Source organism: Hyla sarda, chromosome 4, assembly GCF_029499605.1.
Source record: "Hyla sarda isolate aHylSar1 chromosome 4, aHylSar1.hap1, whole genome shotgun sequence".
Taxonomy (NCBI): Eukaryota; Metazoa; Chordata; class Amphibia; order Anura; family Hylidae; genus Hyla; species Hyla sarda.
This window is the reverse complement of record NC_079192.1, coordinates 50,591,575-50,605,535: the sequence shown is the minus strand read 5'-3', so window position 1 is coordinate 50,605,535 and position 13,961 is coordinate 50,591,575. Positions and strand designations below refer to the sequence as shown.

Sequence of the window (13,961 nt, the reverse complement as noted above, 5' to 3'; positions counted from 1 at the left end):
GACAACTGGCAGAGGAACTTCAGCGGGATCCATGGCCGGATCTACTGTCACGATGCCGGCTGGCAGGTAGTGGATCCTCTGTGCCAGAGAGGGATTGGCGTGGACCGTGCTAGTGGACCGGTTCTAAGCCACTACTGGTTTTCACCAGAGCCCGCCGCAAGGCGGGATGGTCTTGCTGCGGCGGTAGTGACCAGGTCGTATCCACTAGCAACGGCTCACCTCTCTGACTGCTGAAGATAGGCGAGGTACAAGGGAGTAGGCAGAAGCAAAGTCGGACGTAGCAGAAGGTCGGGGGCAGGCGGCAAGGTTCGTAGTCAGGGGAGATAGCAGAAGTTCTGGTACACAGGCTTTAAACACACAAAACGCTTTCACTAGGCACAAGGGCAACAAGATCCGGCAAGGAAGTGCATGGGGGGAGGATAGATATAGTCAGGGACCAGGTGGAAGCCAATTAAGCTAATTGGGCCAGGCACCAATCATTGGTGCACTGGCCCTTTAAGTCTCAGGGAGCTGGCGCGCGCGCGCCCTAGAGAGCGGAGCCGCGCGCGCCAGCACATGACAGCAGGGGACGGGAACGGGTAAGTGACCTGGGATGCGATTCGCGAGCGGGCGCGTCCTGCTGTGCGAATCGCATCCCCAACGGCCATGACAGAGCAGCGCTCCCGGTCAGCGGGACTGACCGGGGAGCTGCAGGGAGAAAGACGCCGTGAGCGCTCCGGGGAGGAGCGGGGGCCCGGAGCGCTAGGCGTAACAGTAGTGACCAGGTCGTATCCACTAGCAACGGCTCACCTCTCTGGCTGCTGAAGATAGGCGCGGTACAAGGGAGTAGACAGAAGCAAGGTCGGACGTAGCAGAAGGTCGGGGCAGGCAGCAAGGATCGTAGTCAGGGGCAACGGCAGGAGGTCTGGAACACAGGCGAGGAACACACAAGGAAACGCTTTCACTGGCACAATGGCAACAAGATCCGGCAAGGGAGTGCAGGGGAAGTGAGGTGATATAGGGAAGTGCACAGGTGAACACACTAATTGGAATCACTGCGCCAATCAGCGGCGCAGTGGCCCTTTAAATCGCAAAGACCCGGCGCGCGCGCGCCCTAGGGAGCGGGGCCGCGCGCGCCGGGACAGGACCGAGGGAGAGCGAGTCAGGTACGGGAGCCGGGGTGCGCATCGCGAGCGGGCGCTACCCGCATCGCGAATCGCATCCCGGCTGGAAGCGGAATCGCAGCGCCCCGGGTCAGTGGAACTGACCGGAGCGCTGCAGTGGGGAGAGTGTAGCGAGCGCTCCGGGGAGGAGCGGGGACCCGGAGCGCTCGGCGTAACAGCTACTGGTTTTCACCAGAACCCGCCGCAAAGCGGGATGGTCTTGCAGCGGCGGTAGCAACCAGGTCGTATCCACCGGCAACGGCTCAACCTCTCTGACTGCTGAGATAGGCATGGTACAAGGGATAAGGCAAGAGCAAGGTCGGACGTAGCAGAAGGTCGGGGCAGGCAGCAAGGATCGTAATCAGGGGCAACTGCAGGAGGTCTGGAACACAGGCTAGGAACACACAAGGAATAGCTTTCACTGGCACAATGGCAACAAGATCTGGCCAGGAAGTGCAGGGGAAGTGAGGTAATATAGCCAGGGAGCAGGTGGAGGCTAATTAGGCTGATTGGGCCAGGCACCAATCATTGGTGCACTGGCCCTTTAAATCTCAGAGAGCTGGCGCGCGCGCCCTAGAGAGCGGAGCCGCGAGCGCCAGAACATGACAGCCGGGGACCGGGACAGGTGAGTGACTTGGGATGCGATTCGCGAGCGGGCGCGTCCCGTTATGCGAATCGCATCCCCGCCGGCAATGTCAGTGCAGCGCTCCCGGTCAGCGGGTCTGACCGGGGCGCTGCAGGGAGAGGAACGCCGCGAGCGCTCCGGGGAGGAGCAGGGACCCGGAGCACTCGGCGTAACAGTTTGTACTTAAAGTACATCCAAAAAGCAAAAGAAAATGCGAGAACCCCTCAAGGTAAACACTGATAAAACTTCCATTTATCAGCAATACTTGTAGTAGTACCACAGAACCAAAAACTGACCTGGATGTGTCTGTATATAATGGATTTACCCCTTTAGTTCTTTAATTAACAAGCGTGTAGACATATAGGTTGGGAGGTATATACCATTCACCTCATGGGCCTGCACATTTTCAAAAGTCTGGGCTAAATTTCAGTCTCAGTCCATCCCTATGGAAAGGCCATTTTAAAAATGATATTGAACTTGGTATTTTAGAAATAAATAACAATATAATTAAGTAGAAGTAACTATAAAAATAAAGTAGTTATAAATAACTAGTAAAGTATAGATAATAGTAACGTTATTATTAAAAGCTTCAAAAACTGCAAAGAAGGTTGTGGGTAACATATCATACTCCAGGTTCCTATTGTCTTATCACAGTCTGCACCAGAACGCCTCAAATACCATATACATATGCATTGCTCATGTAAGCGGTCATCCGCGCAGTAAATAGCAATGCAGCGGCATCCCTATAATCGCAGAAATATGTAAACACACAGACAACATATACCCTCTGCTCCAGTAACAATTATCCCAGATAATCTTAATGGGGGATTAACCAGCTCCTTCCTGCAGATGGGGCCTCCCTTATTATGAGATGATTTAATGATCTGTACGAGGGGAGGGAGGGCATGATGACCTGCAGGACATTTTATAGGGCTGCACAGCTGAGATGGGCACACAGATATCTGCTCACCAGGAGCAGGGAACGGGGGACCCAGGATGGAGCCAGTAGATGGAGCTGAGGAGGACCAGGCCAGGAAGAACTCTATGACCGATTCTGAACCGGGGTCTGTGGTAAGAGGGGTATTTATGAAGTGTGGGGGTGGGAGGACAGGCTAGATACGTTTTATATGTCTCTTATCTGCATGTCTGTCTATAGGATGAGCTTTATGTTCCTTAGTCTTAATATAATCGGTCCATTAGATTTTCCACATAAGCCGTGACTGTAGAGCCAGTGCTGTAATACGTTAGAATGTAAGACAAAACGAATGATTTCTATGGAAATGTCACCCTGGTTCAAAGTATATCATTTGACCCAATCTGGTATTTCTGGACCATAGACAAGTGTATTATATACGTCAGGTAAAAAACTGAAATAAAAATAGCAAAAAAGTGGTTTCTAAGGCTCTGTTCACACCTGCATTGGAGGCTTCTTCACAAATTCTATTCACCTGTGATGTTAGGGTGATGGACACCTCGACAGAACCCAGTGAATGCAGTGGGTCATTGGAGTCGATCGAATGCAGTGGACATCTCACCAGAACCCAATGAACCCTATGGGTCACTAGAGTCCACTCAGTGCCACTGGTAACCATCAGATGACCAAGATGATGGAAATCTCAACATAATTCAATGAACCCCTTGGGTCACTAGTCCATTGAGGGCCAATGGTAACCATCAGATGACCAAGATTTTGGACACCTCAACAGAACCTAATAAACCCCATTAGTCAATGGAGTCTATTAGGTGCCATATGTGACTGTCAGATGGCCAAGAGGATGGGTGTGTTGGGGGGCAAAATCCATAACGAACTTGCTCCAGCACAGCTGTGAACTTAAAACTTCTTATATTTAATTTTTTTAAATACTTTTATCATTGTACAATCTATGATTACATGTTGTGTATAAAAATGATGCATTTCAAGCTGTTGCTCGCATCATATCATTGGGGTCCTTCAGATGGCATTGGTAACGTCATATGATTGAACCAACACTGCATTGTGGTTTTAACAGATGTTAAAAAAAAACTACACTTCTGAGCATGTCACAAGTGGTGAGAATAATAGTGAAGAGCAGCCACAGGAAAGTCCATCCCTTCACAAACGCTTCGCCTACATTGGCAATAGGTGCCGTGAACACTTGTAAAAAAAACACATGTCCTGAAACTTGGGGCTATCCCTGGCGCCCAACAGAATTGGTCAACTACGGTAATAGATTGATATTTAGGACATGGCCACATGGCAATACCCATTATATCTGTAGGGCAACCTAGGCTTTATTTCAGGTTCTTTTGCCCTAAACAACAAGATTTGGTCATGTTCCTTGCCTATGTAAAGTTTTGTTCCTGGGTATCATTACACTACACTACATCTATTAAAGGGGTACACCGGTGGAAAACATTTTTTTTTTTTAAATCCCCCTAGTGCCAGAAAATTAAACAGATTTGTAAATTACTTCTATTAAAAAAAATCTTTATCCTTCCAGTACTTTTTAGCAGCTGTATGCTACAGAAGAAATTCTTTTCTTTTTGAATCTCTTTTCTGTCTGACCACAGTGCTCTCTGCTGACACCTGATGCCCTTATTAAGAACTGTCCAGAGCAGAAGACAATCCCCATTGCAAACCTAAGCTGCTCTGGACAGTTCCTGACACGGACAAAGGTGTCAGCAGAGAGCACTGTGAACAAGACAAAAAAGAAATTCAAAAAGAAAAAAAATTGCTCTGTAGCATACGGCTGCTAAAAATTACAGGACGATTTTTTAATAGAAGTCATTTACAAATCCAGTACAATAACAAAGGCACGTGTATGCACTCACCGCTCAGCGGAGACAGCTCGGCATGGGAGTCCGGTTCAAGGAAGGCTGGATCACAGCATCGGTGCAGGTAGAAGGGCCCTCGGAGGCTACGCCGGCTGTTTCACACGTGTATGCGTGCTTCTTCCGGCCTCGAGGAGGCCAGAAGAAGCACGCATACACGTGTGAAACAGCCGGCATAGTCTCCGAGCGCCCTTCTACCTGCACCGATGCTGTGATCCAGCTTTCCTTGAACCGGACTCCCATGCCGAGCTGTCTCCGCTGAGCGGTGAGTGCATACACGTGTCTTTGTTATTGTACTTATTGATACTTTGTACCCTTCATATGTGCACCTACTAGGGGCCACTGAGACCTTGCAGTACCCTCTAAACAGGTGTAGTAACACCTTAGTGTGCCCTCTCCTTTTCTTGCTTCTTTGCATTGCACTCATTTACAAATCTGTTTAACTTTCTGGCACCGGTTGATTTAAAAAAAAAAAAAATTCCACCGGAGTACCCCTTTAAGAATAACATGATGCAGAACAGCCCTAAAGACTCTGATTTGATTTCTACTTTAAGGGGTTATCCAGAAATAGAAAAACAGAGCTAATTTCTTTCAAAAACTGCTCCCCGTCTGTTTCCAGGTTGGGTGTGGTTCTGCAGCTCAGTTCCATTGAAGTGAATGGAGCCAAGTTGTAATACTACATGTAACCTAGGGACAGACATGGAGCTGTTTATAAAAGAAATTAGCTCTGTTTTTCTATTCCTGGATAACCCTTTTAAAGAGGGGTTAGTGGGAGAAAAAAACATTCTCACTTTCCTCGCTCCCACATCACTGTTGGCATAATGGAGCCTCACTTCCCTTTGTCCGAAATTTCCGGGTTAAGGGATGTGAGAAAAAAGGCCTGCTCATCCAATCAGCGGGCGCAGAGATGTCCTGCCTCAGCCACTGATTGGATGAGGGGGCATGTGATATCCCGTCCCGCCCAGAGACGCCAACCAGTGCGCAGCGGAGCTCTGTTATATTGGCAAAGGCATGCCAGGAAGGTAAAAGAGTGTTTTTTTAATGTTTGTTTGTTGTTGATTTTTCTTGCTTACTCCCTCCCTGATTTTAAAAAGAAAATTTTATCTGGACAACCCCCTTAAGTTGTGTGCTCGGAGATTGGGTAATGGGGCACATAGCTAGCGTTGTCCATGAATTTTTGGCCTCTGAGAAAATGATACAATGAGGAATTCCTTTATTCCATTTATCTATTAAAGGGGTTATCCAGGGAAAACCTTTTTTTATATATATATAAACTGGTTCTGGAAAGTTAAACATAGGATGGGAAACATCTCTCAAGTGGAAGATGAGCAATGGAAACCCTTGAATATTTTCACTAGGACTGTCACGATCATACCCTATCGGTCCAGCCAAGACATTAGAGAGAGTGTGATGGTGCAAGGGTTAAGGCCACCAGACCTCTGGGTATCCACTACTAGTCTCAGCAAGTCACCAAATTAACCCTTAGATAAACGTGTTTCACCCGAGCTTCCTTCAGACAGGTGAGCTCCTATATTTAGAGATCAAAGACCAGAGCTGATTAATTAAACATTTAATCTGATAAAAGGTATCACAGTGCTATGCATAAAAATACAGGAACAAATGACATACAGGTACAAAAATATATAAAAGAGTTTGGCAAGACAAGTTCAGAAAACAAAAGATGAAGTTCTTACAGCATGATGATATAGCCGTCCTTGTGAGTGAGAGTCCAGCTTTTGTCAGCTTTTGGCACAGCCTCGAACACCCGTTGAGTCCAGCATTTTAAGTCTTATCTGCTTCTTTGGAGGAATACCCCATTCCCCCCCTCCCCTCTGATCCCGCCAGGTGGGGCATCTCTCTTCCTGACCCCTTATCTGTTTGATTATATGATGGGACCAGAGTGCATGACTTCAAAGGAGATACCAAACAGTCAGACCCCCAATAAAATGCAATACACAAACACACAGTCTGAATGACCCTCCCCCCCCCCCCCCCCCAGGTCTTAGTTTATACACAGATACAATTATAAAACACATGTATGTTTCCATAATCAGGCCTTGGGCCGGACAAGGACATCCCCCTGTCGCTTTTATAAAATGCCCCATTAGAAAGGACCCTGTGGGGAATTCTGCATTCACAAAATGGGCCTTTGACGTCTTTCTATACATGTCCTCCAAGAGCTCTCTTATTTATGGTCTAGCGGGTTTGTTGGTGAAGCTTTGTTGGTGAAACAATAGGATCTACCAAGACCCAACACCGTGACGCATTATACTGAAAAATCCATTGATGTGTGTGTGTGGCGCTTCATTTACCTTGTGGTGGTGCTGCAGGAAAATTGAACACTTAGGGCCCATTCACACAACGGAATTCCACCTGGAATGAAAGCCTAATACACTTCTATGGGATTCCGCACTCCCATTGACACTTCTGAAATTCCGCGAGCGGAATTCCACCTGAAATGAAAGCCTAAGGCTGGGTTCATACTGCGCAATCTCTGGGCAGAATTTCTGCCGGAGATCGAGTCAGCGGCACTAGGACCAGGCAGACTGCATTGCCATCCCCATAAACGGCAAAACATTTCTGGGTTGATCTTTTGGGATATCTGCTCAGCAATACATTGCCATCTATGGGGACGGCAATGTAGTATGCACGGTCCTAGTGCCGCTGGCTCAATCTCCGGCAGAAATTCTGCCCAGAAATTCCACATTGTGAACCTAGCCTTATACACTTCTATGGGATTCCGCACTCCCATTGACACTTCTGAAATTCCGCGAGCGGAATTCCACCTGAAATGAAAGGCCAATACACTTCTATGGGATTCCGCACTCCCATTGACACTTCTGAAATTCCGCTAGCGGAATTCCACCTGGAATGAAAGCCCAATACACTTCTATGGGATTCCGCACTCCCATTGACACTTCTGAAATTCCGCTTTGCGGAATTTCAGAAGTGTCGATGAGAGTGCGGAATCCCATAGAAGTGAATTGGGCTTTCATTCCAGGTGAAATTCCACAATCGGAAATTCCGCCATGTGAATAGGCCCTTACTGCTGGGTTCTCCTACAGAATACAGCAAACATTTGGGGGCTAGAGCAGTGGGACACCCTATGGATCAGCTCAGTGGATCAGCCAGTGGACCGATGCAACAAAAACACATTGGAATAGATTTATCAAAATCAGAGGAAAAGTTGCCCAGTTGCCCATAGCAACCAATCAGATCGCTTCTTTCATTTTTAACACGGTCTCTACAAAATGAAAGAAGCGATCTGATTGGTTGCTCTGGGCAACTTTTCCTTTGCACTGATTTTGATAAATCTCCCCCATTGTCCATTGAAGGCAACTCCTAAAAACCCTTACTTATTAGGCAGGTCTTGCCGCGTTGTTATATTCTTTTATTACTGTTGTATATATGATTTTCCATGTTGATACAATTTATTTCTCATACAAAAAGTAAATAATACTTATAATTATAGAAATCACTCAGGTACAGGTAATGGGATGGTCAGAACTAGTTGTCCTAGTTGACATAACTATCATGGATTGGTTGGATTACCATTATGTCTTTGACTAGCTGGTCATGAAATCTGGTTAGCAAAACCCTTAGATGGTTAAAGGGGTTATCCAGGAAAAAACTTATATATATATATATATATATATATATATATATATATATATATATAAATCAACTTGCTCCAGAAAGTTAAACAGATTTGTAAATTACTTCTATTAAAAAATCTTAATCCTTTCCCTACTTATGAGCTTCTGAAGTTGAGTTGTTCTTTTCTGTCTAAGTGCTCTCTGATGACACGTGTCTCGGGAACCGCCCAGTTTAGAAGCAAATCCCCATAGCAAACCTCTTCTACTCTGTGCAGTTCCCGAGACAAGCAGAGATGTCAGCAGAGAGCACTGTTGTCAGACAGAAAAGAACAACTCAACTTCAGAAGCTGATAATTATTAGGAGGATTAAGATTTTTTTTAATAGAAGTAATTTACAAATCTGTTACCTTTCTGGAGCCAGTTGAAATATAAAAATAATTTTTTTTCCCTAGAATACCCCTTTAAAAAAAAAAAATCCCATTACATTTTTGACAACAACCTCTATTACAGTACATTGAAGGAATCTTGTAATTCAAGGTGTCTCTACATTCCGTCTCTTCCAAATAAGTAACTTAGACATGTTGGCCACACATAGTCCAGCAATGGTCACTTTATTGCTTGAGATCCTTAAAGGATGTTTTTTTATCCATGGACTTTTTTTCTTCACAGGAAAGCCATAAAGAACAGGAAGGTTTCTTCAACCTTCTTACCCACGTTCAGGGAGCAAGAATAGATGAGCAGCGATGCAGCATCCAGATCGTCCACAGCAAAGGAGACCAAGACAGAAGGAACAGCAGTAAGTCTCTTCACTATATGTATCTGTGACTTAAAGGGGTACTCCGGTGAAAAACTATTTTCTTTGTAAATCAACTGGTGCCAGAACGTTAAACAGATTTGTAAATGACTTCTATTTAAAAATCTTAGCCCTTCCAGTACTTATCAGCTGCTGTATGCTACAGAGGAAATTCTTTTCTTTTTGAATTTCTTTTCTGTTTGACCACGGTGCTCTCTGCTGATACCTCTGTCTGTCTCAGGAACTGTCAAGAGTAGGAGCAAATCCCCATAGCAAACCTCTCCTGCTCTGGACAGTTCCTGAAACAGGTGTCAGCAGAGAGCACTGTGGTCAGACAGAAAAGAAATTCAAAAAGAAAGACAACTCCCTCTGTAGTATACAGCAGCTGATAAGTACTGGAAGGATTAAGATTTTTAAATTAGAAGTAATTTACAAATCTGTTTAACGTTCTGGCACCAGTTGATTTAAAGAAAAATTGTTTTTCACTGGAGTACCCCTTTAAAGATGACCGTAGACACATAAATAAGTATATATTGCCAACTTAGAGATAAGAGGGTCCTATTAAAGGGGTACTCCAGTGGAAAACCTTTTTTTTGTTTTGTTTTTTAATCAACTGGTGCCAGAAAGTTAAACAGATTTGTAAATTACTTCTATTAAAAAATCTTAATCCTTCCAGTACTTATTAGCTGCTGTATGCTACAGAGGAAATTCTTTTCTTTTTGGAACACAGTGCTCTCTGCTGACATCATGACCACAGTGCTCTCTGCTGACATCTCTGTCCATTTTAAGAACTGCCCAGAGTAGGAGAAATTCCCCATAGCAAACGATAAGCTGCTCTGGACAGTTCCTAAAATGGACAGAGATGTTAGCAGAGAGCACTGTGGTCATGATGTCAGCAGAGAGCTCTGTGTTCCAAAAAGAAAACAATTTGCTCTGTAGTATTCAGCAGGTAAGAAGTACAGGAAGGATTATGATTTTTTAATAGAAGTCATTTACAAATCTGTTTAACTTTTTGGCACCAGTTGCTTTAAATAAAAAAAAACAATATGTTTTCCACCGGAGTACCCCTTTAACTTAGAACTCCATAAAGGATATTTGAGTTTTCTGGACCTGGTTCAGGGCCCTCATCTATGAGCCTCAGTAGAGAATAGCTACAAACACTGCTTCTTGCATTGATCTCAATAAGAACTGTGTAATGCTACATTTTCCCTGTGATGGCGCTACAGTAAAATTGAACACTTGTCCACAGATTACATCTAAACGCTGGTCATACCAGGGGCTGAGTAGTCATTGTCTCCTGCCTGGATCCACTGAACCATAATCCAAACCATATTTTCACCCGTACCCCATATAGAAACATACAGTGTGTTGGCAGATAAGAACCATTTGGTCCGTCTAGACTGCCCAATAAAATATTTTTACCCAAAGGGTCTATTCACACGGCAGAATTTCCGCTTGCGGAATTCCGCCTCAAATTAAAGCCCATAGACTTCTATGGGATTCCGCACTCCCATTCACACTTCTGAATTTCCGCAAGCGGAAATTCAGAAGTGTGAATGGGAGTGCGGAGTCCCATAGAAGTCTATGGGCTTTAATTTGAGGCGGAATTCCGCAAGCGGAAATTCAGAAGTGTGAATGGGAGTGCGGAGTCCCATAGAAGTCTATGGGCTTTAATTTGAGGCGGAATTCCGCAAGCGGAAATTCAGAAGTGTGAATGGGAGTGCGGAGTCCCATAGAAGTCTATGGGCTTTAATTTGAGGCGGAATTCCGCAAGCAGAAATTCAGAAGTGTGAATGGGAGTGCGGAGTCCCATAGAAGTCTATGGGCTTTAATTTGAGGCGGAATTCCGCAAGCGGAAATTCAGAAGTGTGAATGGGAGTGCGGAGTCCCATAGAAGTCTATGGGCTTTAATTTGAGGCGGAATTCCGCAAGCGGAAATTCAGAAGTGTGAATGGGAGTGCGGAGTCCCATAGAAGTCTATGGGCTTTAATTTGAGGAGGAATTCTGCAAGCGGAAATTCAGAAGTGTGAATGGGAGTGCGGAGTCCCATAGAAGTCTATGGGCTTTAATTTGAGGCGGAATTCCACAAGCGGAAATTCAGAAGTGTGAATGGGAGTGCGGAGTCCCATAGAAGTCTATGGGCTTTAATTTGAGGCGGAATTCCACAAGCGGAAATTCAGAAGTGTGAATGGGAGTGCGGAGTCCCATAGAAGTCTATGGGCTTTAATTTGAGGCGGAATTCCACAAGCGGAAATTCTGCCATGTGAATAGACCCTAAGGCTGGGTTCAGACTACGGAATCTCTGGGCAGAATTTCTGCCAGAGATTTAGCCGGCGGCACTAAGACCAAACGGACTGCATTGCCGTCCCCATAGATGGCAATGCATTTCTGGGTGGATCTTTCGGGAGATCTGCTCAGAAATGCATCGCCATCTATGGGGACGGCAATGCAGTCCGTGTGGTCCTAGTGCCGCCGGCTTGATCTCCGGCAGAAATTCTGCCCAGAAATTCTACAGTGTGAACCCAGCCTTACACCCATTTTCTGCCAGACAAAAACTGCTCATCCCTTTCTGTAACATTATAGGATCTTCTTATTGTTGTACAACGTGCAAAACCTGCAGGTCCAGAAAAAGAATCCATATTAGCTCTGATTTTGGAGCAACACTTGGGAAATGTGTAGCTTGATGCCTGTTCATGTCCTACTGGTGGGACCATTGTGGCTGTCATTATTCAGGACAGGGTCTAAAGTCATGGACAGGTACTTAAAGTGATACGTATCTTTATATAGGCTGAATGTATAGGTTTTCTGTCAAACTTTTTTGTAAATGAACTGGCCACGACTGTCTTCCAAATACTCCGGCCTATAAGTGTTGACATTACCACTGAAAGTTCTTATACAACTAAAGGCAAGGCATTCGCCGAATCGGCTACAGACTTCATTATCACTGGTCACTCATGGTGGTCCAAAGCCCCCACTGCAGTGCATCAGTGGACTTGTATGTGACGATGAAGTGGGTTGGTATGATGAGGTAGGGCTGGGCGGTATGACCAAATATGTGTATCACGGTATTTTTTTTACCTTATGGCGGTTCCACGGTATATAACGGTATTTTCTCACCCCCCCCCCAAATCATGTGACCCGCCAGCGCTGTTCTATACCCCCAACCCCCCCAATAATGTGACCCGCGCACGGTGTTTGGCTCCCCCCCCCCCAAAATCATCTAACCCACCAGCACTGTTCTGCTCCTCCCAATTAAAGGAGTACTCCGGTGCGCACTTTTTTCTTTTTATCCCGTTTGGGCTGCAGAATAAAAGAAAACACACTTTCTCTTACCTGCATACGCTCCCACGGTGCTCCGGTACAGGTGTTCGGTCCCCGGGCTGTATTCTTCTTACTTCCTGTTAGCCCGGCACGTCACACGGAGCTTCAGCCTATCACTGGCCGCAGCGATGTCCCGCCTCAGCCAGTGATAGGCTGAAGCTCCGTGTGACGTGCCGGGCTAACAGGAAGTAAGAAGAATACAGCCCGGGGACCGAACACCTGTACCGGAGCACCGAGGGGCTCGTTGGCAGGTAAGAGAAAGTGTGTTTTCTTTTATTTTGCAGCCCAGACGGGATAAAAGGAAAAAAGTGCGCGCCGGAGTACTCCTTTAATGATCAGCCCAGCGGGGTACTACTCACAGATGTCAAACACTGCCCTCCTACTCTTTGTTGGGGGCCGCCGGCGATGGAACTCACTGTACGCCAGTGGTCTCCAACCTGCGGACCTCCAGTTGTTGCAAAACTACAACTCCCAGCATGCCCGGACAGCCGTTGGCTGTCCGGGCATGCCGGGAGTTGTAGTTTTGCAACAACTGGACGTCCGCAGGTTGGAGACCACTGGCGTACAGTATAGAGTTCCAGCGCCCGGCGGCCCCCAACAAAGAGGAGGAGGGCAGTGCTTGACATCTGTGAGTAGTACCCTGCTGGGCTGATCATTAATTGGGGGGAGCAGAACAGTGCTGGCGGGTAACATAGGGTTAGTTCCCAGATTTGGATACAGCGCTGCGCTAGGCTGATAATACATTCCCGAAGGGGAGGGGCCCAACCGGTATTGCGGTATGGGGGAAAATTCATATTGTGCAGCCCAAAAAATTCGGTATTCGGTATGAACCGGTATACCGCCCAGCCCTATGATGAGGGTAGTAGTCCCTGATATGTCATGTGAGTGCTATAACAATGTCCTTTTCAAAATAAATTTTGCCTTTCACAAAAAACAGGAAAAAGCCGGCGTTTCGGTGAAGAACTGTAAACGTTACTGAACTCCTGAAGTAGTACAATACAAAACAATGCAGGAACGTTGAAATGTTACCTAATCTTTGTAGATGTCTTGTAGTATAACTTTAGTTTGAGGATAAACTGTATTTTGTCACTAGTCACTGTCCCTTCAAAGGGGTACTCCGGTGGAAAACATTTATTTTTAAATCAACTGGTGCCAGAAAGTTACACAGATTTGTAAGTTACTTCTATAAAAAAAATCTTTACCCTTCCAGTACTTTTTAGCAGCTGTATGCTACAGAGGAAATTCTTTTCTTTTTGAATTTCTTTTTTGTCTTGTCCACAGTGCTCTCTGCTGACACCTCTGTCCGTGTCAGGAACTGTCCAGAGTAGCATAGGTTTGCTATGGGGATTTTCTCCTGCTCTGGACAGTTCCTGATAAGTGTCAGCAGAGAGCACTGTGACAAAAAAGACAAAAAAAGACAAAAAAGAAATTCAAAAAGAAAAGAATTTCCTCTGTAGAATACAGCTGCTAAAAAGTACTGGAAGGGTAAAGATTTTTTAATTGAAGTAATTTACAAATCTGTTTAACTTTCTGGCACTAGTTCATTTAAAAAAAAAAATGTCTTCCACCGGAGTACCCCTTTAAGATTGTGCATTGTTTGCAGCCTATGCTTTTAGCAGATATTATTTCTTTGTTGCTTTTGTACTTGTAGTAGTGAATGTCTATTGTAGATA

General features: G+C 45.5%; 1 protein-coding gene across 7 annotated transcripts in view; it reads left to right on the top strand.

The window, feature by feature from the left end:
* Positions 1-13,961, top strand: part of PCP2 (Purkinje cell protein 2) — a 46,924-nt gene that overhangs the window by 16,406 nt on the left and 16,557 nt on the right. For 6 of the 7 annotated variants that reach the window (XM_056570876.1, XM_056570877.1, XM_056570878.1 and 3 more), the window contains one exon: positions 8,844-8,970. In XM_056570876.1, the coding sequence (XP_056426851.1) occupies positions 8,844-8,970 (127 nt within the window). Of the gene's footprint in view, positions 1-2,687; positions 2,839-8,843; positions 8,971-13,961 lie in introns of those variants that run through there. The other variant, XM_056570881.1, reaches the window with a different exon arrangement.